We start from the raw sequence: 27,391 nt of genomic DNA, 5'->3' as shown, positions 1-27,391 counted from the left end.
AGAAATGCAATCAGGAATTGAACACAGGAGTTAAAGTTGGGGTATTTTTCTTCCCCATGTTTTAAATATGGATATAGAGTTAATAATGCTGGATGCTCCTATTTCTATGTGTTGGAGAAATCCCTGAATCTGTGTGTAAAATACTCAAAACAGCCTGATCTAAATCAAATAAATTTTAAGCAATAGAAATTGCACAAGCTCTTAATGAGACGTTTGTTGCAGCTTTTTCACTCTGTCTCGTGCTGCTTCTCATGTCGCGGCCACATCACACGCAAATTGGCGAATTTAAACACACGTAACATGGCTGGACTATTTTGACAAGCTGAAGGGGGGCTGCAGAGAACTTCCATCTTTTCCCTGGCTCTGCCACTGCCCCGCTCCTCCTCTCTTTCAGGTGTCCCTTAGACTCTTCCATCTTTTACGACAAAACTCCACTGAGAGTCGGACTCACTGATGACCCGTGCAGGCAAATCCAGCTGGAAACGAATAAGTACAGAGCTTACCTTCAAAACCTGTCTCCTCAGCAACTTTCAACCAAGTCTGCTCCTTTTTGGTAGAGTACACACATCGTATCACGTAACCCTGGATGATGACGCACCGCACAAATCAACTTCTTCCCCCATCTTTCGGCGGGGTTGGAGCAGGTGGCGGGAGTGTCACATGTCATCAAATCAATGACGTCGGGGGCTGCGCAGAACGTGTTCAATGCGCCGGCCGGGGAAAATCTGTGTCCAAACGCATCTTTGCATTGACTTTGTATGTAATCTCAACACCCGTCTTTGCAAATTCCGGTGTGGCCGTGGCATAATGCTGTCACCTCCCTGGAAACCTTGGAACAGCCCTAAAAAGAGCTAAAAGGACTTACTTACCCCTAAATTCCACTGCACAAGCCGCTCAGCGCAGTGCAGCAGTCTCGCTCCAATTGTCAAACCCCATTGGAAGCAGTGCACTGCAGCGCTCAATCAGGAGAGGGGAGGGCTGGTCCTCGGAAAGTCACAGGCTCTCGTGTGAATAACGATATCACATGATCACCATCCACTCCCATAACTTTTGATATGTCAGTCCACTCCTTGTCCTTTCTGCCTGTATCCTTATAAAAAGGATGTTTGGGATCATACAGAATGTTGAACTTCTCCACTTCCAAGATTAGCTTCTCTTCATCCATGGCATCGTGTTGCGTCTGAGACCCTTCGACCGACTGTTTACCTGATGCACATGCTTCCAGATGTGACGTGTTTATAACATATTGGGGAAATTTACGTTTGAGAGTTCGTACATTGTGTTTTATTTGGAATCTTCTGGGTACTTCACACAGTGAATTCCTGTCTAGTGCTTTCTTATCGAAAGTGAATTTACGAGGTTTGGAAGCAGCTGCGCAGAAAAAAGACCTGAAGCGTATTTCTTGCTCCTGGGCACGCGTCGGCGCTTCAGCAGCATGTGCAGTGGAATTTGCCTGATAGATTACAATGGAAGCTAAGTGCTCGGCAGTAAGTTTTGAGGGCGCTGCGCGGCGCATGCGGTGGAATTTAGGGGTTAGGATGCTAGCAGAATGCTGGGTTAACATTGTATATATCAACTGCTACCTGTGCATTCACTTGCCTAGAACAAAGGAATAATAGGAATTGACACAGAGGCTGTTCGCCTCCTTTGGACCCAGCCTCTCTCTTACATCAGGATGCTAAAACAAGACTACACCCACAACATTTAACCTGTCTTCCCCATGTGTATACAGACAGATCACGACGCAGTTCATCAATGACATCACCTGACAAAACAGGTAATAGCTATAAACAAACAAACACACAGAAAAAAAAAAAAAAAAAGATTAGCTCATCACTGACTTACTATGATATTTCCCTGTGTAAACTTTTACTGGCCCCTGGCCATTGAGCCCTGGGTTATATCAGACCCCGGTTTCATACCCACCTTGTTTGTTTGGACATTCCAGGTTAACACAGCCTTAAAACAACAGACTTCCATCACCATCTACAAAATTCAACTGGTCAAAAAGAAAAAAAAAATCAGATGACCATATCTAAGAAATAAAATTTTACTGTATAGTTTCACTCATTTGGGCATTTTTTTTTTTTTTTTTTAGGATTAATGCTCGTGAAGCTGCTGTAAACAAAGTTGAAGATGACTTCTCTAAAAAAACTAGTCTGTTGTACTTTAGCCAGATGAAGCTGACCAGTTTTATAGGCTATCCCGAGAGAAAATTAGCTCAAGAATCATCAATAAGGACCTAAATTATGTTGTGTTTAATAGAAAACTTACCAAATGTGAGGCTAAAGGCAGCATTGTGTGAGGGTGTTGAAGTAAAATAAAGATCAGCCGAGAGGAGAAATGGGAACAGAGAAAGAAATCAAGAGAAAGTGAGATGGACAGGGCGCTGTCCCTGCATGTCTTTGTGTAGGGATTGTGTTTGCTTGTACCCTGGCTTTATTTGTGTTATGTAGTGTGATCCCATTGTGTGGAGTAGATCCACAGAGCATGTATTCCCACCCTCCCACCAGCCCCCTGCTTTAGATAAAGCTATCTGGATCTGCAGCACACCTTTCTCCAGTGCTGTGAGCAGCTTACTGTTAGTGTGGAGGCTCTCTCAGTATGTTCCTGGAGGATTGTGACGGTTGCATTGTGCTGGCTACAATGAGGGTGTGGTGTGTTGGCACATAGCACCATCTCCAAAACCACTATTAAGATGTTAATGTTCAGTGGCAGAGCTGGCTGCAGGCAGTGCAGTCCTTTTACATTTCAGGGAGCCTCCCATTCAACATTTTAACTCAGTCCACAGGCGAGGCCTCCATGTTCAATATTCACCAATTACCAGACATTCAGGAGAGATATGTGGATATATCACACAAAAATAACTCTAAGTTTTTGACTTTTATATTTCAGAAAGCTGTCTTTTTTCTTCTAAATTCATTGTATGTGTTTGGGGAAAAAAAGTATCATTGCTGACTGCAAAAAATAAAAACGTTAAAAATCATACTGTGAAATTGTCTTTAGTTTTATAAACAAGACTATTGATATTCTTGTGATTATATCATACATATATTGTTTTTTGTGACCAGAGCATGTGAACGGAGTGGGAAAATTTTAAAAAAACGCAGAGCAGGGTTCTTTTTCTCAAGAATTGGAAGGCGCATTGGGGTGCTGTCCTGCTCAAGTTAATTTAGTTACCTCTCACATCACAAGTCTGAAGCATGCCAAAACCTGGCCAGAGTCAGAATCAGAACACGTTTTAGGAGCGAGCATAAAGTGGAGCGGGATGCGATCTTGGCTGAGTGCTAAGCAGTGTTAGGGGAGCGGCATGGTGGGCCTTTGAGCAGGGAGCAACAGAGCGTAAATTCTTGATTTTTTTTAAATGTTTTTTAAAAACTGGTCACGACACCTCTGAGGAATGGACCTCAAACACCACGGTCTGCTCAAAGCTTCAACTCCAACAGGCCTTTGGATGGCTGGCCAATCAGAGGGTAGGGGGTTTGTGAAAGAGGGAGTCTTAAAGAGACAGCAGGGAAAACAAAGTGTTTTGGATGGAGAAGTAAATCATGCTACAGGAGTACTAGAGAACTGTATAAAGCCCTGAAAAAAGTACTGTTAAGTATTTACTTCATGCATCATCTTTGGTTTTTACTGTCAAATATGTTTTTTGAGTCTCTCCTGAAAGTTCTTTTCAGTGTTTGGCTCGTCTTAGGTTTCTCACTGTAAACAACATCAAACTAACCTTCTTTCTGTGCAATGAAGGGACTGTGACTGAGGCTGTAATTTAGAGCCTTGCACTTTAGTAGTACTGAGAAATATGACGGCATATTAGAGCCACTTAAAGAAATTAAAAAAAAAAAAAAATGAAACTTCAAATGTTTTAGATAAAAACTAGAAATTTACGGGTTTGTAAAGTCACAAGTTTACAACTTATTGAACTCAAAAACTTACCAGCGTATAAAGTCGCAATTTTACGACTTTATAGACCGGTAAATTCTGATTTCTCAAAGATTTATATGTGGCTTTGAATGTGTAGGTTATTATGTGCTTCGAGGCAAGATGGATCGAATTGACAGCCTCATCTGGTTGTACTTTCGAGTTGGTCTCAGCAGTAAGGAGATATAGATGGTTACATCCCGGAGCTATACAGATTGGGTATGTGGTTCAACAGGTCATGAACGAAAGACTGAGTCATTGAACTTTCCTCCTCTGGAGCATTTCATAAAAGGAATGAAAAAAATAAAATAAACAGACAATCTCGCGCTTCTGCAGCAGAGACCAGAGCAATCGATTACAGTTTACAGTCCACTCAGACTTCTTAGTAGATCACAGATGAACAAATAGATCGTAGAAAGACACATGAAAACATCTGATATCACCCATATCTGTCACAAAACAACCTTCAATTTTACAACTGTTTTTTTTTTTTAGCTTAGCTTATTTCAGCTTATCACATCTGCATCTCTCAAGTGTGGCATCCCCTGTGCATCAACTAACATCCAGGACTTGTGACATCGTTAACTATTAAATTTACGACTTTACAATGTCATAAATTTGTGACTTCATTATCTCACCAATTTACTAGTTTATAAAGTCATAAATTTTCTACCTTATTAACTTGCAAATTTTTGAGTTTCTCAACTCAAAAATTTGTGAATTTAGAAACTCGAAAATTTTGAGTTTTTTTTCTTGAAAATTAATTAATTAATTTAATTTCTTTAGTTTCGTTAATACGCCGTGGAGAAATAACAAACTGCTATTGTTAACTGGGAAATTAGAACCAAGTTTTGAATAGAGACCAGTGATATGGATTCACAGAGGTTAGAGCTTTGTTTTATTTTTGATCAGTCACTAAGATCTTTGTAAATGTTGGATATTATCTGTGATGTGACTGTGCTGACTGAAATAGTCCATGGCTGGCCAAAGTCTCGAGTACGACACGTATTCCTGTTTTTCTTTCTTACGTCACTGACTGTAATGAGAGTTAGTGCATAGAAACAATACATAAGGATATGTAATAAGCCCATACAGGTAAAAATATTTACCTGTGTCCCAGCAGTGGTACCCTCCGTCTCCTGCATGCTAGTCTGAACCTTAATAAGCCCTCTCCTCTGCTCGCCGGATGTGAAGAAAGAAAGAGAGGGAGGTTTTCATACACTTCAATTTCACGCATATTTTCTTTGAGGCTAATGAGAGCCTTAAATACGGTGCCAGACTTCAGGCTGACATTTTCACACACTGTGGCACCTTGTCACTGCAGATGAAGTCCTTATACCTGACTGCTGAGAGGTGCATGTGGATGTGTGTGAGTGTGTGTATGTATGTGTGTGTGTGTGTGTGTGTGTGTGTGTGTGTGTGTGTGTGTGTGTGTGTGTGTGTGTGTGTGTGTGTGTGTGTGTGTGTGTGTGTGTGTGTGTGTGTGTGTGCATGTGTACAGTATGAGTGTTTGAAGAAAAGGAGAAAATTTGATACACTGGCCGGAGCTGTTGTAACTAAATGAGTTTTAACTGCATGGTGAATTAGTGGCAGAATAGAGCAACATACAGCACCTGGCCATTTCACTTGTGTGTGCACTGTATTGGTTAAAATAATGCACATACATGTTAAAAGGTTATTTTATGATCTAATTCATCTTCATTTACCTCTGTTTCTCATCCTCTCTATCTGTACTTCACTTCTTGATTCTTGTGTAGGTCCTCAGGCCAACAACAGTTCTGATTAATCTCATCTGTTTGGGAGCTTTAATTCTTTGTCCTGTTGGCTCTGTCTTTACCTCACTGCTGTGCAGCACACAGCACAAAACTGAAAGTGATGGAAATTCAAATTCAACCAGTTTGATGGAGATATTTTATGACAGGGATCATCTCTGATTAGCTGGTGGTTTTGAAGGGGTCTTGTTAAACCTGAAGGAGTTCTATGTCCTGTCTTTACCAACCTTACCATGCATTATCCCACTTATTACCTGTCTACCAACTTAAGAAACAAACAAATGTCAGTTGAAAACATTAGCTAGAAGATTATTTTGTTGATTTAAAATTATCGATTTTTACAAAATTCTTCTTGCAATCTCTGACACAGCAGTTTCTTTAATGTCTGTTGTGGTTGAGTTAACATTAAACTGTCCTCATTCAGCTCTCCTTCTCTGATCTCTGTGGTTGACACACCTTTAAAAAGGAATCAAGACAAATGTCACAACTTTGAACCCTGCTGCTATCATCACCACCACTCATGGATTCAGTTTTATTTGTAGTTACCAGCAGGGCTTGTCATTAACTCTTTTGCTCACCAGCCACTGTGGCTAGTGGTTTCCCAGAGTTACCAGCCACTCAGCATTTTCACTAGCCACAATTTTGTTTAATATAATTAAAGCCGACGATGACATGCTCAAGTTTACTTGAACTCGATCTAAAACCTTTTTAAATGTAAATGAACCCTGTTTACACTCAAATCAAGACTGCAAAAATCTTGGAAGCTACGGCTCTTTATCAGGTATTCCATTTTGAAATGGTTGTGTGTTAGGCTGTTCTTTTATATGAAAATATGCAGTCTATAGAGACAAAGTCATACAGGCAGTAGTTTATTATTGAATTTAGTGAGAGTTGTGCTTTAAGGTTAGCTGAAAAGATAAAAACTAAACTGAAAAAAAAAAAAGCTAGAAACACTGTCTGCTTAAATATTTATTTACAAAAGTAATTTTTCAGTAATAAAGTAAGCACCATACTTTTTGGACTATAAGTCACTCTGTAGTATGATCATAATTTTATTTTCGAAGTCATACGAGTCAGAAAATGTGTCATGAAGAGGAAAACAAGTCACACTGGACTTTACCTCGCATTTGTTTATATGTTTAAAGTATTTCCAATTGAACTTTTTACATCAACCTTTGATAAGCGTTTGTATATTACAAGGTTTAAATATTATTCCTACTGCTCCTTATATCTATGACCAGTTTTTCTTCTCTTCATGCGTGCCTCGATGCCCACGGCCCCCTCCTCTCCCCTGCTCTAGGTGAGTGTTGCCAGTGAGATCGGTGCAGTGTGAGCTTAAATGAGTTCCACTGGATGAATGTTCTCACTTTTAATAAGTTACGGGAGTTTTGACGCTAGCTTGGGACTCAGATCTTATTTGTTTTAAAGTTTTATATGACGTTTACAGGCGCTGAACACAGGGAGCTGTCAGGCTGTCCACGTCGGGGGCTAGAGAGCACCTGACGGCAGTTACATCAGCAAAAGACTTAGTGAATGGACCAATGAGCAAACACTGTGTGCAGGCAGTGCTCATGGGAGTTGTAGAGTCATAGTCTCATATTGCAATGGGTTGAGTATTTCCGATGCAGAAAACTACAATGAAAACAATTCAATCTGCCAAAGTGGCTAGTAGGAGTGACGGTGTTACCCGCCACAGCCGAAATCCACCTGTATTTGGCGGGTTGGCGGGTGTTAATGTCAAGCCCTGGCTACCAGTAACCTAAAGTTGCACTCACCTGCTCTGCTGCTGTCACTGGGGTCCCATTTAAAAATAACTATGTTGCTAGCATGATAATTATAACTGTTTGGGCTACAATGTTTACTGATATGATGCTAATTGAAGCTAATAGTTTTATCTCACCTTAGGGCTCTGGTGCCAATAAGCAGCACTGAAACTCTGAATTCTTTTCCATGGATCTGACTTGTGATCAGTTTGCCTGTGGTTTTGCTCATGTAACTTGCTGAATGCTTCAAAGGTCTCTACACATGGTGGGTGAAGATGAGATCGGACTCCATAGCTTGTCTTGATGTTGATAATCTAACATTAGCAGTCCTGTTTATGTTTTTGGAAAAAGGTCTTGAGAGTTTTTTTTTATATATATCGTTTTTTGTGTGACTGATGTTAATCAAAGACATTTATCTTTGTCAAGGGTTTGACCAATCAGAATCAAGCATCTTTAACACCTGAAAGATCAGTAAGAAGACTAGGGAATAAGAATAAATAAACAGCTGAGGGAACATGCATATTTTGACCTTTTGCCCTGCAGAGTTTTTGTGGACGTATGGACATGAGCTAATAACAGCTGTTCAGAAATAGATGAAGATCTTGTACCTCTGTGTGATTATACTGTCATATCCTGCATGGATAGAGGTATACAGCCCAGTTGCTCTCTGTGTGCTTGATGGCTACTCTGACCCATTGTCCACTTTGCAATGATACAACAAGAGTGTGTTGTTTTTTTAACTGTTCTGGTTTTAAAGTTGCACCGTCTTTCTTTACCTAAGCCACGACGACAACAGATAGGGCTACAAGATAAAGCCCAAAATTGATAGCGTCAGTTTGCATATGTGCCTCTGTGTGTGTGTGTGTGTGTGTGTGTGTGTGTGTGTGTGTGTGTGTGTGTGTGTGTGTGTGTGTGTGTGTGTGTTTGTCTCCCACACGGCCCCGGTTGCTGCCACTCACTGTAAACTAGTCTGCAGCTCGTCACAGACAGACGCTGACACACTCCCAGTCTAATGCGCTCATTAGGGACTGCACAGCACACACATAATTGATAGCCATGACACACGATGCACACAAATTATTGCAAAAAACAGTTTCCTTTTTTTAATGCTGCAGTAGAAAACAAGGTTATATGAAGTCATATAATGGGGGGATCATTGTCAAGATCAACAACAACAGAAAACGAGAGAAGGAAATGAAAAAGACAAACGGCACAGAATGCATTACAGTATCTGTGCTGTTTACATGCCGATATTTTACACATAAGGTTTCTTTTTTTGTATTTCACTACACTGGCAGCTGTCAGTTACTTCAGCAAATTAACTGCCAAAAATGTAGCAGAACTTGTCACTCAAGAGGTTAGTGTAACCATGGTTACTTTTCATATCCCAAGAAGATAAAGCTGCAGTGTGGAATCATGGCAGAATAATTAGGCAGAACAAAAATAAAAAAGTAGGACCAATTGAAAAAGGCATTCAACAATATGAAACAACCAAGAGTGCTTATAAATAACAGTTTACATGTGAAATATCTTCATAAAGTCACATCTTTTTGTACAACCTTCAGTAACTTTTAAGTGTTCATACAGTGGCACATGTAGAGTAGTGTCTGGTAAAAACAGTCTTTAACCCTATGAGCACGAGTTGGGGAGGAAAAGAATCACCTGTTGTCATCCTTTTGCTACTTATCTCTGTGTGGTGTCCTTTGATTAAATAACACATTTATAAAACTAGTGTGCAAAACAATTTATTTCATGTCTTCATATACTGTGCACCAGCAGATAGTCATAATCCTTTTAAATTAAAAATATAGAAATGATGCATAATTTAGACAGGAATTAGTTATTACATTTTATGTACATATTTTACACAGACCTGAATTAATATAGGTCCCTGATCGACCAAAGTAAAGAGTTTTTTTTTTTCTTTTCTACTTCAAAGCTTCAGTGCTTGTGTCAAATATTGCAAGCATCTCTCAGACAAACATTGAGACCAGAATGAAAACCTTGCAGTGAAAAGAGAATCTGTCTTTTTTAAAAATGCTTTTTAACATCTAGAATTAGACTTAATATACGCCCGTCTAATTCTCCCAACAGCTTCAAGAGTTCACATTCTCCAATCTTAAGCCCGTAGTGTTTGGATCGTAGGTGAAGAAGTGCTTTTCCGTACTCAGAGGGTTAAATTGAAACGCTGACTCCAGCACAAAAACAGAAAAGATAGAGACAAGGGGATAAAATAAAATAACAAAAAAATGGAAAGTGCACCAGATTTAGTTATAAAATGTTCAACCAAACGGATTCATTTATGCATGCTTCTTTTCACACCCCAGTGATGCCAAAATATAAAGGACCTTAATTCCATTTACACACATTTCAAAATACACACCACTTCATATTATAATCTCATTTTTTAAACCTTCATATACTTTATCTTTTTCATGACAACAGTCCCCATTGGCACACTTTGACGGAAGTCTCTACCATGTCAAAGGTGATCGCTTAAATCAAGTGTCTTGGGCAGGAGTGAGTCTATCTCACATAGAAACAAAAGATAAACAACTACAACACAAAATTTAAAACCATGTGCCAAAACTCAAAGCAGTAGTTGTATGGCATCTTTGTGCAGTCCTATCACATTAATAATCCTTTCTTTCTTTTTTTTTTTAAAGAAATGCAAAAAGAGAGCAAGAAAGTGAGCCGTTACAAAAGAGTGCAGCATTGTCCCTTGCCGGTGCTACTGTTTCTCCAGCTCACTCACATACATGAGGTGGTCCTCGGGGGATTTCCCATGAGTTTTGCTCAGGTGAAGTTTGACTGCGTGCTTGCTCGCAAAAGTCCGGTTACAGAGCTTGCACTGATATATGGCCCCACTGTCATCGTCATTGTCAGGGGAAGGTGACGGGGAGTCATTAGAGGACAAAGAGGTGATTAAGGATGAGGGCAGGGAGATGGGTAAGGAGGAAGGTAGGGATGTGGGCAAAGACGAGGGCAAAGGGTGGCTGGATGGGTGAAGATGTGAGAGCAGTTTTTCAGATAGTCCTTTGGTGTGGCGTTGTTGGTGATGCTGTGAAATCTGGCTGAGCAGCTGCTCCCCGGAGAGCTTGGCCAGATCTCGCAGTCGGAAACCCAAGTGGGATTCCAAGTGGCTGACATAGGTGGATGGTGAACGGATCTGCGAGGCGCAGTCACTGCAGAAGAACACTGGGTGACCTGAATCCAAGTTTTTCAAGAACTTGGTGCCACCGGTTCTCCTCAGCTGGTACTTGACATTAGCCAACCAATGTGATATCGTAGTCATTGAGAGGCCAGTGAAACGGGAGATATGCATTCTCTCCTGTGGGCTCAGATCTGACATCACGTACTTGCCATCACTTGTTTGTCTTAGACTGGAAGCAAACTGGGCCTGTAGGATGAGGAGATGTTGAGGGTTCCAGTTGGACTGACGTCCTTTACGCTTCTGGGCCGGTGAAACATCTTCTGTCTCTTCTTGTGTCACTCCTTCGATGTCAGAGCGCTCAGAGAGGCTGGTCGGTGTGGAGGATTTGGAGACAGCCTGACTCTCAGTCAGGTTCCTCAACATGTCAGAGATATCTGACAGTGCATTTTCCCGTAAAGGAGATGTAGACATAAAGGAAGCTACTGCTGCTGAGGCTTTGGTCATCGTCATGGTGGCAGAGGGAGAAATTGAGGAGGGGGTGGAGGTGGTAGAAGACAGAGCTGTTGAACCCAAAGAGCCGGTGCTGCTGTTTTTTTCAGCATGTTTGCCTTTGGTGAGATCCATGGGTTGGTCGTTGCTTGGATGTTGCTGGTAGAAGTAGCGATCTAAGTGGTCATTACTGGGCTTTTTGGTCTGTGCTGGTGGGGTAGAAGCAGCCACTGCTGCTTTTTCTGCCAGGCTATTGCTCATCTTGAACAGCATGCTCATGGGGTCAAGGGAGGGCAGGGCAGGCTTCGCAGCCTTCCCCAGGTGTACGTTCATTACTGACTGCAGTGCACTGAGAGGGTTGACAAATGGCTGTTCTGGGGGTGGATGGTCTGTGATGATAGCTGTGCTTCCACACAGGGAAGCAGGTAAGGGGGAAGCCACAGCATTAGACTCTACGCCATTTTCCATGGACTCTTTTATGGAAATGTCCCCGTTTGAATCTTTGTGATTGGCTCCACTGCCATCGTCACTTTTTTCCACTCTACTTGAACTCTCAGGAGTTTTACTTCTTGTTTTATTTTCTTTGGGGGACTCTCCTCGCGTGGACTCCCCTGCCTCGCTGTTGCAGGGTGAGGGAGTGGTACGTCTCAGAGGAGATCCTCTCACAGCACTGCTTGGTTCTCTCATTTTCTCCTCAACCTTAGCCACTTTTTCTGTCACTTTTTTCACTAACTCCTCCATCGCATGGAAATTGTTTTTGGGCAGTGGGGAGGTGTGGCAGCTGGATGGGGAGATCAGGGGCTGGCTCTTACTGGTGGGTGAAAGGATTTCACCACCAGGGAAGATATATTTAAGAGGAGAGTTCTTCCCAGAGTTGCCTAGAGAGAGTTTCATTATATTTGGGAGCTGATAGGCTGCATGGATACTGGGATAACCACCCCAGCTCGGGGCGCCATTCTGGGCTTTGTTGATGGCTGAAGTCACTGTGTTCTCCAAAGACTTTAGGATGTCAAAACCACCTTTTGGACTTTCTTCAAGATCCTCTTCAGTCAGATAAGAGTACTTTGAGGAAATATCAAACTTCTCCTCTGCCTCCTCATCACATCCTGCCCTCTTCTCCTTGTTTAGATTATTCCCGTTGTTGACGATAGGCTCTTTAGTACATTCCTCTTCCTTCTCCTCCTTTTTAATCTCTACAACCATAGCATCAGGGGAGACACTGGTTGGAGGGGGGACAGGGGCAGGTGGAGGGGAAAAGGTTGTGGCAGCCAGGGGTACAGACTGGACCTTTTCTTCAGCTGGTGTAATGGATACTGGGGCAGGGGTGGGTGACTCCATAATCGGCTTGCCTTTCTTAATAGCAGAGTTGGTGACTTTAATAAAATGTCCTGTCACCATCATGTGAGCCGTGAGCTCCTGCAATGTGTCGTGAGAGCTGCCACACTCCATGCATTTGAGGATCTGAGACTTCCTGGATTCAAACTGCCAGGCATAACTGGCACCGTTCTGGTGTCCATAGCGGTTGTTGGGTGTGATGTAGGGGTTGGTGACCTTCTGAAGCATTTCATTGGTGTCACTCAGGGAGGTGGGCTTAGGTGTGGCCCCTCCATTGGAGTCAGGTGAGCTAGGAATGTCTATGTCAATAGGGGCTCTCTTTCGAGCAGAAGAGATAATCTTAGCTGCCACTGGTGTAACGGGCTCTTTCAGAGGCACTTTCTGGTAGTGTTTTGTCTTGATCATGTGAACACTCAGGTCTTGAAGGGATTCAAAGGAGTGCCCACAGTACATGCACTTCAGAACTTTTTGTGCATCCTCTTTCCCCTCCATCTCTAGCAAGGAACGCTTTCTAGGTTTTGACCACCGTTTGGTACCTTCGCTGTCTGTCTCGTGGTTATCATCACGATAGTGCCCTGTCTCATTCATGTGCACCGTGAGCTCAACCAGAGTATCATAGGCTGCACTGCAGTCCTTACAGCGGAATTTGCTGGCACCCGTGAATATAGAGCCGTACAGCTTGGAGCTCTGCCGGTAAAGTTGGACGGTACTAAAGAGGTTTGGTTCTGTAGATGCTGTGGATACAGCTACTGTGGGGTGCTGAACCAGGCCAAGTCTGTGTTGATGGTTCTGTGAGGCCTGGAGGGTTTTGGCCATTGCTGTCTGGTGCCAGTCATAGCCACCGCTTCCACAGCTACTGCTACTGCTGCTGCTACTGCTGCTGCTGTGACTACGAGGCGGTTTTTCAGCAGGGGGCTGGCTCAGGTTCAGATTCAGTGTGGACCAATAGGAGTTGGTCAGGAAAGAGGTGTAAATGGCCTTCATCTTCTCCAGGCTGTCAGCCACAGACCCTGTTGTTGTAGATATGGCCTCATCTCCACTGCCTGGAGCAGCAGCGTTGCCAGCAACCATCATAGCAGAGGAGGAAGACAAGGAGAGGACACTGGAGGGGTCTTTAGCAAGGAGGACATCATCATCATTTTTAAGAGAGGAGCTCTCAAAGTCTGACATTCTGTCACTGGATTCACTCAGGTGAGACTCACTGTCCAGCTCCTGTCCAGAAAAGTCTGCAGCATTTGGGGAGTCGTGGAAGCCAGTGGATCCTGGCCTGTCCTTGAGGATAAAGTCCTTGTCCTGACAGAGGAACTTGGTAACAGGTTCCTCTCCTTCCTGTCCCGAGTCTTCTCCATCCAGGTCCTCATCCAACAGGGCTGCTTCCTTCTCATCTTCAGGGACATATGCTGTTCAGGCAGAGAAGAGAAAGACAAAGAGAGATAGAGAGAGATTTGTTAGAACCACACTGGCAGTATATCTGATGATGGAGATTCTCAACTCTGTATTCCTGTTACTTCACCTAGCAGGAAGCTGATAGAAACACACGATACTGACATTCACACTGTCTCTCCAGGAAACAGACCAACCATCCAATGACATGCAAAGACAAAGTATTTCCAATCATAAACTGTTGCAGTAATTCTGTTCCAACTCCCCCCTTTTACACTGACATTGTTTTCAAATTGGAATTAAGTCAACCCCCTCCCTATCTCTCCCCACCCCCAGGTCTTTGTTCTGTTCTGCAGAAAATCAGAGACAGTCAGAGGGAGAGATGGAGAATGGAGAGAAATATGGAGGGAGGGAGAGGGGAAAAATGTCTCTTCAAACAGAACTTGCCACCTTATTCTTCTCAAGGGGCAACAGCTTGAAATTAAAACTAAATTTGAAATTAATGAAGCACATTCTGGCGGTGGCATTCGTTTCTGAAGTAATAAATTACTTGTATCAACCTCGGAGACAGCGGTTCCTGTCTGTCAATTAATATGTCTTACGCTTCTTCTGCAGACTCTAATGCATTCCCTAACAGACACACTCGCCATTTAAATTAAGCATGCATTTTCACTCATTACACTGCTCAGCCCTCGCCTCCTCGTAAATAAAAATGAATGTATGTTCGTTTGCCTGCAACAAATCTCCCCCCGCAAAACCCATTTGCTTCAATTACCAAAGATTAGAAAAAAGTTTAGAGTTATTATTTACAGTTTAGCTTCGGGAGTGGGCTTGAGGCTTTCAATTTATATTCTAATCCCTCTAGTTTAAGTATAATACAATGGAAATCATACAGAGAAAATATGTATCCTGACAAATCACAGTTATGCCTCTTCGTACATCTATGAATGTTTTCTTTAGTTAATAAGTCTATCAAAAAGATAAAACAACATCAAGATGAGAAACGCTGCGTGCTCAGACTTTGTGATTAAAGCTGAGTTTCCAACAGTTCATGCTCACGGAGGTATATGCAAACACAAACTCCTATCACAGCAGCTACTGGCAAAGAGGATGAGTGTGTCTGTGAACGTCAGCGGCCTTGTGCCGAGCATTCCTTTCTGTGACAGGCCATCATTCATCCAAGCTGGTATGTAAACACGGCGTTAGCTGGTCAGCCGGATGGGTGTGGCACGGAAGCACATATTTCATCACAACGTAGTACTTAACATGAAAGATGTTACAAATGTCAAAACAACATTAGGTCTGTAAAGACTATGCTTTAAGATTATCAAATACAAAAGGACTAAGTATATGCAAAGTAAAGATGAATTCAAATTACAAGCTTCACTTTTTGAGGCCTTTTTGTCATTGGCCCCAAACACACTGCAAACAATATACCAGCACAAAAATCATGGGGTCAGCTTGGCCTAGTAGTTAAGACAGGTGCCCATATAACAGGCTGTCATTCTCCCACACTCTCCTTCAGCTTCCTGCTTCCATCATATTCTCACCAAACAAAGGTGTAAAAAGACCAAATATACAACTTGAAAACAGAAAGTAAAGTATTCTTTAAATTAACAGCATTTTACCCAGAATTCAGTTCAACCCAAAGTGGTTTTTGTCATGTGAACAGGAAGGAAACATGGTCCCCTGCACAATAAAATACTTCGCTTTCCCTAATGAGTACCATACAATAAAAGCTAAAAATAGATTCCTGCATAAAAGAAATACATATTAAGAAAAGTTGGACTGTGAAATAAAGGTAGAATGATAAAATATGCACAAGTAAGCATCTATTTTTCTAGGAAATGCATGCTGGATATACATGAGGGTCGACTAGTTAAGTGGCTAGTATTGCACTTTGCAGAACTCTAGTTTGATCAATAGATATCTCTCGGTAAGACCATATGTGACTAGCAGAGGGGTTTGCACAAATCGCAGTGACTTTAAGTAGAGTGAGTCAATCTGTTCCTCCCAACAATCAGTGCTATCTTACGCTGTTTTTCAAATACTTTTGGGGTCTGCAGGGTGGCAGTAAAGAGTATCAATAAAAGCTACACATCTTCACAGCAACTGCACATTGCTGAATGCAGGAACACAAAAAACAGACCCCCCCACCGAAAGAAAAAAAAAACCCCTAAATATTATATATTCATGCAACTTTTTGTAAATGCTAACAGTTTAGGAAATACAGGCTTAATGCAGAAGATAAATAGGGTTTCATTAGCAACACCTCTGTAACTATGTAGACCCATAATAAAACAAACCAGCTCCAATCTCTGACCAAAAACTACAAATCATGTGATGCTTTGTGTGTGTTTGTTTGTGTGTGCGTATGTGTGTGTGTGTGTGTGTGTGTGTGTGTGTGTGTGTGTGTGTGTGTGTGTGTGTGTGTGTGTTATTTCTGCATCTCCACTAACACACAGGAGTCTCTGTCATTGTCAGGCTACTGCTTCGCCATCGGCAATGATACGACACCACCGTGGGACAAACATATGCACAGAGACACAGATATCCCAGAGCCCATTACAAATCACACGCACAAACTGGCACACACTCACACACATACTCACACACACACACACACACACACAGGAGTTGTACTGTAACTGCTGTAGCCTAACAGCTCTTTGCCTTCAGGCGATCTCAGGAGCTTCTCCCTGGAACATGAAGTCTGCTCCAACATTTAGGTTAACAAAAAGGATCCCTTTGAAAGACTTCAAACATAATATCTTACATTTGATGCGGATGCCGCTACAGACTGCAGGCTCACCTGACCCCTATCCACAGACTTATTGTTGTTTCTCTCATAATCCAGTGGACTATTTGAACCTTGGTGATCTCTCAGCTGCTGGTTTAGAATTTACGGATATCAAACAGGCTCACAGAAACATACCTGCAGTCCCTCCCTCTCAGAGCTTCCCCTCCTGTCTCTGTCTTTCTCCCCCCACTCTCTCTGAGACACATCCACCCGCCCGCACATATGTGCAGCCGAGCAAACCCACATGTACATGCCATCTGTTCTGAATCAGCCAAAACGACAGCTGTTTAAGAGAACAATGCTCTGGCTGAGGAAACAGCCGAACACAGCAGCCCGGCACTCTCATCAAGGCCAAACATCAATGTGAAATCTCCTTTTAAACACAACATACACACTGCACTTCAAATTAGCTGCCTTTGTGTGATAAGAACACAGTGTGTGCTTGTGCGTGTGTGTGTATGTGCCCATCTGTGTCCCTGCAAGTGTGTGATATGTATACAGACACATACGGAGTGTGTGTGCTGGGTGAAACCTTGGTGTGGAGGACACAAATACATACATGGAGCATAAAGTGAACGGTGTAATTCTGGGTTTGTTTGTGGCAGAGGATCTTGAGACATTCAGACATTAAGTGGGTGCAATGTTGCAATCAAATATTGAGTGGACGGTGCTTTGGACTTACCCGACTACACACACTCACTCACACACACACACACACACACACACAAACAACACACACACACACACACACACACACACACACACACACACACACACACACACACACACACACACACACACACACATACAAAAATACTTAAATAAATATCAAATCTATATGAAAAACAACAACAAAACTGTCTCTATACAAAAATTCAGTGTTTCATATTTTTTTTTTATCTTTATTATTTTTAGAAACTTTAATTTTATTGTAATTATTTTTAAGAAATTGTATTTACTTATTATGTATCTATTTATTTCAATACCTTATAGATACATTTATGTTGTTCTTATTTTTTAAGTACTTAGCATGATGATACTTTTAGTTCTCTTATCTTATTCATCTTTAACCCCTATTCCTACTGTTTAATCAATATATAAAATGAAAAGTAATTTTGTACTTGTAACATTGCTATTTAAATGCTTTCTCTTCAATTAAGTGTTTTACTGTTCAACCTTTTTTTCACCTTTGCATTGGGGTGCTCTTGTTATATATATATATATATATATATATATATATATATATATATATATATATATATATATATATATATATATATATATATATATTTTTTTTTTTTTAAATATTGTGTTTTCAAATCACTGTAAAACACTCTAAATTGTATTAAAGGTGTTTTATCAATTGAATATGATTGATTGATTGATTTACCATGGCCATTTGAAGCAACTTGGAGTTAAGTGTCCTACCAAACTTGCTGTAACTTTAACTGATAGTTAGAACATTTTTTTAAAACTCTCTAACTCATTTTATTTATTTACATTTTGCTTGTTTTTTGCTTGCTCAGTCAGGTCTATGACTCCTGCAAAACAACGTGTTCAGCACTGTGGTTCCTGACTGCTCAGTCACACTAACTATATCAGATGTAGCTTCCACACACTGTTTGTATTGTTATCCAATTAAATACAATGTGAATAAAGAAATGATATGAAGATAATATAAATGTAATAGCACAATAGTCCAACTGCTGTCAGGTATTGAAAACACTTACGAATCATCACGCTGCTTTTTCATCTTGAAAACCAAGGACTGCTTCCCTATATCACTTTTGTCATTTTGATCCTTTCTCACACTCCCCGATAACTCTCTGCCAGGGTCAACTTCACTCAGAAATACTGCCGAAGGTTTCCAGAGAGAAACTTTTCATTGTCCCACTGTCCTTTCAAATCCTGACAAAGCACAGTTTCATTTTTATGTGATAGGAAAAAGGTCGCTTTACATTCTGTTCTTTATTGTACCTATTGTTGTTGCTACACAATCAAGAGCAGAAGTTAAAAGAGAAGGCAGACACAGAGATAGACAAGAGGAGACTGGGGGACTAAAAGGAGGAGGAGGAGGAGGTGGGAGTAGAGCTTGGAAGGAAGTCAGGACTGGGCCCACACACACACACACAAATGCACAAACATGAACACGCAGAGATGAACCCCAAGGCCCCTGGCTGAGGTCCAAGCACCGAGGGTGACAACACAATGACCCAGGATACTGGGGTAAATACAGAGGAACACATTCATGCTCAGGAACACACAGCACCACTGGGGTAAAGTAAGCCTGGGCCAAACACAACAGGTAGACAGGTGCTCTTTTAATTAGAAGCAAGAGACAGACAGAGTTCCAGATGAATTGTCAGCAGGGTGGAAGAGAAGGTTTGATCTCATTTTCAGAGGAGAGTGGGCTGGGGGAGATTGCTGATTTTGAAACTGAGGAGAGCAAACACCACAGTTGTTCTGGGAGAGGAAGTGATTCATGACATCTGTAAAAAACTACAAATCCCTGCTTTTACAGTAAATAATCCTGACCGTAGAATAACAGTGAAAGGAACATTCTGACTTATCAGAAATACTTTGATTATGAAGCTGTGCTTTGGAGCCGCAGTACGTGTGTGTCCTCGTGTGTGTGTGTGTGTGTGTTGGTGAGGAAATGCTTCTGCACTCTGCAGATGTTATGATGTTAGGAAACAGTTTATCATGCTTATATAACCACTTAACAGCCCTATCAGACACACAGGCACGTCAGCGCTGTCTGTTTACACTTCTGCTTGGACCGTGCAGTTTCATTGGTGGAATGTGTGTGAGTGTGTGTGACATGAGGAGACACACTGTTCACATCAGACTCAAGCAAGGAAACATTTTAAGACAGAGCTTGAGACATGTTTGTTTGCTAAGATGGAAGCAATCCTCGTCTGAATTTGCTTTAACGCACCTTTAGTGTGTTTGTGTGTGTAGTTGTTTTTCACATAGAAGTGTGTTACTTTAAATCCACCCCTGCACCATTTCTCACTTGATGAGATCCTATAATCTCCAGCCTCCCCTCCCTCCGTCTCTTCCATCCCTCCCCAATCAGCAGTGCAACCCACGTTAATGAAGTTAATTGAATCTGAGATCGATAATGCTTAATTATTGTGATTTGACGTACACGGTCAGATTTGTAGGGTGTGTGTGCGTGTGTGTGCAGCGAGGGTGGTTAAAGGGGCATGGCTGTCTGCAGTGAGTGCCTTGGGACTGGCGAGGCGTGCCATCGATCCCGGGAGGTGTTCGATCGACCAGACGCCTGACGAATGGAGCTGTTCCTTCAACCAGCCAACATGACTTCCCAGCCTTCGAACATATTTACAGTATCACTGAAATATGATGCACTAACCACGTCTCCGTGTTGCTGGAAACATCAGAGTACAAACTGAGAAATGAGTCGCCAACAAATCACCACAGCAGTCCTACAGAAACCCTGAGTATGTCTGTGGTTATCAGAAGTTACAGTTCACTTACTCGACACTATCGATTTTATGTTTTGCCTTTAAACATTTCTGAAACATGTGTCTGTGCATCAAGTCAATACATTACCTAAACACATGAAATCCAGCATACTTATCAGCTCAGTCTGTCATGCAACATGGTTTAGAATTAAAGTAGCATGAGACGCTAACTTAGCCAATCCTGTAACATCCACAGAATACCCATCACGCACTAATACCATACCATCAAAAACTACTGCTCCTAAACTTTAGTCTGTTTTTGAAAACTTAGCATCCCCTTCAGTTCCTGCATTCAGTGGTTCACACCATCAGACAGAGACCTGAGCGCAGACTGTGATTCATGATAATTTTTCACCTCAACTCTGATTCTCACTGAAACTCTTTGTAACATTTTGTTCAGCCTTGATCCTTCAAACTTCAATTATATCTGTGAATGATATGAGGGATGGATGTCTCAAACTCAAATTCAGTTCAATACCATTTGTGGCTCAGTGGTGCAGTCGGACTGAAGTCATGTGCTGAAGTGTCCTTCAGCAAGGAACCTAACCCTAAAATGCTCCCTCTGTTGTTTTGTGGTGTATGAACGTGTATGAATGAGATCACACAGCCTCTGCCCTGTGTGTGTGACTCTGTCCCATAGTGTAAGGAGCTTTGAGAAAGACTTGAAAAAGTGATATCTAAATACAACTCTTACTATTTTCTTATCAATATGTACTTGCTAGAAATCACACAGTTCTGTAATTATTTGTGAACATATTCTTTTTTGGTAACATGTATTGAAGAATAATTTAATAAAATAGAAAAAAAAAAAGTTTTTCTGTCTTTTTTCAAAAATGCTGAAAACTGCTGCTGACAAATTTTTCTTGCTTATTAATTTGTAGATAATATCAGCCAAGGGATGGACATGCAGTCAAGCCCCTGATGATTTACATCTCATATCACCAGATGGTATGCATCTCTTTCTCTTTGAGACATTTCAAAGGTTACAGTTATGATTTTCTTTGAAAAAGCTGAGTTTGAATGGAATATGTTAACCTTTTTTAACTTTAATTCTCTACTTTTTCTCTTTTCCACATATACCCCTTTGCCCATTAAGTCAGAATAACATATGTTTTTCCTCTTTTCATGAAATGATTTTGATTTGCAAAGGTTTACTGAGATTTAATTCCACTGTGATATGTAAAATGTAAAATATTGATCAATAAAATCGTAAGATATACATCGGATTTAGAAAAAAAAAAATCACATTGTGACAATCATTTTGTAAGAACAGGTATAACGTATATTTATCCAATGTTAATATTATTTGTTAGGGATGGGTACCTTTCACATTTTAAATGATACAGTACTGATACCTGTGGCAATCAGTATCAGTACTCAATTACCTGTTTTTAGTACTTTTGTGTGTTTATGGGGTAATAAATATTTATTTGTTTAAAAATAAACCATAAAGTTTTTCAATTTAACATTCTACAATATATAAACTTGCAGTGATGTGTTAATGTCTAGTACAGAAAATCGCCAACTTGTCCACTCTTTCACAGTCACAAGGATGAGTTTAGGTACTGAAACATAATACCGTTTGATTTTACATGAATCTGTACTCAGTACTACAGATGGAATTTGGTCAGTACCTATGAAAGTACCTAGTTTGGTACCCATCCCTATTATTATTTATACTATTCCATGAACCTTGCATTTTATTCTTCTTTATTATCATAGAATGATGATTTTCAGGCACGCAACCAGGGATGGGTACCGAATTAGATACTTTTATATGTACCAGACATAATTCTGTTAAAAGTACTGGGTAGCCTACCGATTCACATAGAACCAAAAGGTCCCATGTTTAGGTACCTAAATACATCATTGTGACCGTGAGGGAGTCGAACAGTTGGTGATTTTCCATGCTGAGCATGTATACAGCATTGCAAGGTTATATATTGAAGAACAAATATGTTAAATTGAAGTTATAAAATTCTATTCTTTAAAAAATTGATTTTTTTTTTTTTTACCACATAAACACAAAAAAGTACCGAAAATTGGTACTGATGAGTACCGATTGTCAGGTACCAGGCACTGGTACCGTATCCTTTTAAATGTGAAAGGTACCCATCCCTACACATAACTACACAATTTTCAATACATTTAGTTTTTAGAGGGGAAAGCAGACAAACTTTTGTGATGACTAGAAGGGAAGGTGTTCAAACTCAAAATGCTTGATACTTACAGATGTGAACGACTCCCTGGAAACAGAAACACTGTGAGCTTAGTTTAGATTCACCAAACCTGTGCCATTAAAAATAATGTCAAGAATGAAACTCAAGTTACTTAACCCGTGTGTTTAACTGTGTATCATATTTCATCATGGCAGTGAGATACTTTTTTTGTTTGCTGTTTTCCCTTTTAAATGTTCTCTCTACACATTTTCTTTGGCCTGTATCTGTTTGTACTGTATATGAATTATTTTCATGTGGAACCAGCTCCATGCTGATAAGGAATAATGAACAGCTAGATAGTCTAAAATATGCAAAATGCCTCTCAAAAAAGCTGCGATAATATTTGCATATGCAGCACATAGTGGCGGTTGTTACTGAGAGAGGAAGGGTGAGAGGGAGGAAGGGTGAGAGAGGGGAGATTAGATTTGGAGTGGCAACAGTTAGTGTGTCTGTCTGCAGACTGAAACACTGCGATTATTCACAAACACCAGGGCTGTTGTAGCGCGCTTGTATACGTCAGTAAATGTTTTTGTTTGTTAGAGTGTGTGTGTGTGTGTGTGTGTGTGTGTGTGTGTGTGTGTGTGTGTGTGTGTGTGTGTGTGTGTGTGTGTGTGTGTGTGTGTGTGTATGAGCAGTGTTAGCCGGGCTAATCATCTCCCCATGCCACTCAGCTGGGGAGCTGCTGACAGTGTATTTACATGCTGCTGTTACACTGCCAATACAAGGAAGGGTGTACGCCTGGGCTGGAGAACTACTGACACACTCACTGATGTATGTGTGAGTGTGTGTGTGTGAGAAAGAGAGAGAAAGAGAGAGAGTGTGTGACTGTGTTGTAAGTTTAGTGTAGTCCTGAAGCAACAAAATTGTGTTATTCATAAAAATAGAAATAAAACTGTGTGCCAACTAATTATCAAGTCAGTATTTCCAGCGATGTCTGACTCTTGGCATCCTAAACACACATGAGAGAGGTGAATATTTTACACCCTCACGCACATGGACACACACACACACACACACACACACACACACACACACACACACACACACACACACACACACACACACACACACACATAAACACACACTTGTCACTGGTGCATGTGAACCCACTGACTGTAAAGCTGCTGGTTAATTATGGAGGATCTGTAAAGAAACCAGAAAAGAAGAAGTATAAAAAACAAAGATAACTTTGTCTCACCTGACAGATGGAGGAAAGGATGAAGGGATAACTGTTGATTGCTACAACTGAGTCAATACAGAAATTAAATTGGAACACATATTTTTTCCTATATGCGAAAAATCAAACTTTTGAAAGGTCAAATAAAAAGTAAGTGTTTATGCAGAGCGTTACTTATATTTCAAACAACTGTGAAATCACATCACAAGAAATGTGTCCATGCACCACAGGCCTGAAATGAAGCCCCTCCTTGAAATTACCAGTGTGGGGTTTTATATCAGCCAATCATGGCCCAAGAATAATCCAACGTATTACTTCTGTCACTGAAATGAAACATTATTTTTAAGTTTGTGCTCATTTTTATTTTTTCAACTGCACAAACCAAACCAAAGTCTTTCTAGTAACGTCTCACTAAACTACATTTAGAGTGCTTAGGCTACTTGTATCTAAAGCTCTCATTCTGCCAAAACTTAACAACTCTTAAAGCTGATGTTTTAAATGAATGGTTTTATCATGATGTTAAGGTGTGAAATATTTAGGGCTGAAAATCTTTTTTGCAGGTCAAAATAGTCTGATCATAAAAAACAATCCTGATAAAATCCAGATACTGATCCTGCCTTAAAAACATCCTGACATTTTTCCACATGTCGCCCCCTAGAGGAGAATATTTTCCTTGGTCAGAAGCTGAGTTTGCTGATGATTTTGTGGTTTGAATTGCTGCAGAAAGCTGACCACTGATCATCTGGGATGAAGAGACACCTGAGGGACAGGTGAGCTTTTGATTACATCAGTCTGTAGCGATGGCACAAGGAGGTTTGAGCACACGCAGAGACTGTTTTTACGCGGGATGGGTACCTTTTCCCACTTGAAATGATACGGTACCGATGCCCGGTACCTGGCAATCGGTACCGGTACTCAACTGTACCAATTTTTGGTACTTTTTTGTGTTTATGTAAAAATTAACAATTTGTTTAGTCATAAAATATACTTTTTTTTTTCAACTTAACATATTTATTCATCAATATGTAATCTTGCAATGCTGTGTTCATGTCCACCATAGAAAATCATCTACTCTTCCACTCCCTCACAGTCACAAGGATGTGTTTAGGTGCTGAAACATGGTACCTTTTGATTTTACATGATTCGGTACCCAGTACTTTTGACAGAATTCGGTCGGTACCTGTAAAAGCACCTAGTTTGGTACCCATTCCTAGTTTTTACAGAGTTCACTTAAAGAAACTGTCAATAACAAGAGAATTCATATATTACTTTCACAGTCCATGAATATGTCAGTAAGAGATGCTGGTTATTGGTCATTTTCACAAAATCAAATGTTTTCCTCTTTGCACACATACAGAGTGTTGTCTCTCCCTGCCTGCCACCGCTGGTTCACAGCGATATATTATACACATTATGCCACATTTAAAAAACAGGCCTACAGCTTGCAAAAGTTTGATTTATACAACGATATGATGTTTGTGTGTGTGTATCAGGACAGCATGATGTAAAGAGTTAGCCAGCAGGGCCACAGAGGATCCATCACTTCCTCTTTGAACTTCCTCTGTTCTGACCTCCCACTCATCTGCTCCTAATCTTTCTTATTTTTCTTTGCTTCAGCATCACGATTATTTTCTCGTTTGGTCTCACCTTCTCCAGACAGGCACAGAGACACACACACACACAGGCTTGCTCTCTCTGATTAGCTCCATAGCTGTTGCTTTAATTCCTCAGTATTTGTCATAATTTCTCATCGGTCACAAAGAGGAAAGAAGCAACCTTGCAAGGCGCTCAGGGTGACGGTCTGCAGCAGCCACAAAGACACACAAAGTAATGTTTGTTATAGTGACTCAAAATGATAAGATTTAAGACAATCATAAGAACCGCAGCTGTGTGCCGGTGCAGTAATTCTAGTGCTTTTGCAATTTCAGCAGGATTGGTTAAAGTAGAGAGTAGAGATATCTGTGTTTTCTACCTCCTCGTGCTCACATGCACTCTGTCAGAAATCACACCGTCTCTGCAGTGCAGTGTGGTTAGTCGCTGGGTATCTATTACCTGCCAGTCCGCTCTGATCTCTTTGGACAGCTCTGATCAAAAGATGTCATCCGACCTACTCCATAGGGCTCGCTGGGGAAGTTAGAAAGGGGGAACGTTTGTGTATGTATGTGTGTGTGTGTCTGTGTGCATGTGTTTCTGGGTGAATCACACAGAGGTCTGGGTGTAAATAAAATGACAGGATCACTTTAAGGTCCTGTCAAGTAGGCAGGAGGCGATTATGATAACGCCCGCTCTGTTCCAACGCAAACGGACACACTTAAATTCACCGGCCGGAGCGTAATATACATGATATAGCTCTTTCTCTGTCTCTTCCTGCCTGCCTCTCTGCCTTCTTTGCTTCTTTTTCTCTCTGTCTCTTATGCAGTAATTCCTTTTTTTTTTTCCTTTTGCCTTTTCGGTTATCACTGTTACAGGCCTGAGGTGCATCTGCTGTAAGCTGATTGAAAGCAAATGCCTCTCAAAGACAGATCCCAGCCTTTGAATGTAAATAAAGCACGTGTCAAATATGTGTGTCAAATCGTCATCCACACACACCTACATGCCAGACGCACATCTGCGGCATCCTGCACCCAAAGTGAGGAGAATTCTCCAAAACGATACTGTAATACAAACAGGAAACAGATGTAAAAGCGGTGCTGGTGAAGCTCTGTCTTAGCAATAAAAGGTGTAAAATGTGAGGGGTTTTAGAGCAAAGAAAAACGGCTGGCAATAAAGCTGGAAAACAGCACTGCTCCGAGGCAATTTAGACTGCAAAACACAAACCATTAAGTTTGTGCATTATCTTTTAATTTAATCTTGAATGATTTATAATCCATCACGCAAGGCTTCAACCATATCCAATTATTCTCTGCTGCTTGATTGACAACAAAGGTGATTTATTAAGCTAATAAAAACTGATGTGCTCTCCACTTGCTCTGAAAATAACCAGCCGGACCGAGGGCTTAAAGACACACAAACACACCTACACAAGCCTCCGTCCTAAGAGGTACAGGATCAATACCCTGTGCATGCATGTTTATTTTTGAAGTGTGTATTTATGTGTGCCAGGTTAATGTGTGTGTGTGTGTGGGAACCCTATGAATAATCACTTAAGTATCTCTTTACTTAAAAGAGAAATCAGTCTCCATCTGTCGCCGCTGCTCGCTTGTTGTGCTAGAAACGTCGGAAATCAAAATGTCAGGCGTAGTGACGAACGGTGGTTTTTCCCGATGCAAGGCCGACTGATTATATTAGGCTTTAATTCCTCCATCCACAGCATATATGTCATCTTAGTCTCCACTTTATCGGCTAATGTTACGCTCAATCACTTGATATTAATGGAAAAACAGAGAGCCAGGGGGCTCTGTAATGGTAGTCAGTGTGTGTGTGTGTGTGTGTGTGTGTGTGTGTGTCTGTGTGCGTGTGTGTTGGTCTTTGTTGATGAGCAGCAGGGTGGGGTTGGTTGGAGAGGAGGGGGTTAACGGCCCCAAGTTCACATGCATATCCCTGCAGGAGCATGCCATTAAGAAATATTAGCATGTTTACAGCACCAAGCCATGTATGTGGCTCATTTAATGAGGCTTAGAGTCACAGTCACACATTTAACGTGCACACACACACACACACACACACACACACACACACACACACACATACACACACAGGCAGGCACACAAACACACAGTGCATGACCTGTTTTAGCTGCTTTCAGTTTTTTATTTTTTTTTTATTTTTTTTTTTTTTTACAAGAGTTCTGGTATCGCTGTCATGTACTCTGACATGTTTAAAAATGTGGACTCCATGAAGCTGGGTCTGAGGCGACTGTCCGTGTTACAGCTGTAATCCTATACTGATGAGGA

At 41.1% G+C, this 27,391-nt stretch overlaps 1 protein-coding gene across 2 annotated transcripts in view; it reads right to left on the bottom strand.

The window, feature by feature from the left end:
* Positions 1-8,552: 8,552 nt before the first annotated feature.
* tshz3b (teashirt zinc finger homeobox 3b) overlaps positions 8,553-27,391 on the bottom strand; it is a 43,495-nt gene continuing 24,656 nt past the window's right edge. For both annotated transcript variants that reach the window (XM_074666379.1, XM_074666380.1), the window contains one exon: positions 8,553-13,831. In XM_074666379.1, coding sequence (XP_074522480.1) covers positions 10,185-13,831 — 3,647 coding nt within the window. In that variant the 3' untranslated portion in view covers positions 8,553-10,184. The remainder of the gene's footprint in view (positions 13,832-27,391) is intronic.

The sequence above is a fragment of the Halichoeres trimaculatus genome, unplaced genomic scaffold, assembly GCF_033239565.1.
Source record: "Halichoeres trimaculatus isolate MK-OKI-2021-1 unplaced genomic scaffold, fHalTri1.1 fHalTri1_scaffold_3, whole genome shotgun sequence".
NCBI lineage: Eukaryota > Metazoa > Chordata > Actinopteri > Labriformes > Labridae > Halichoeres > Halichoeres trimaculatus.
Note: the sequence above shows the minus strand (reverse complement) of the source record. Positions and strands in the feature narration are given on the sequence as shown.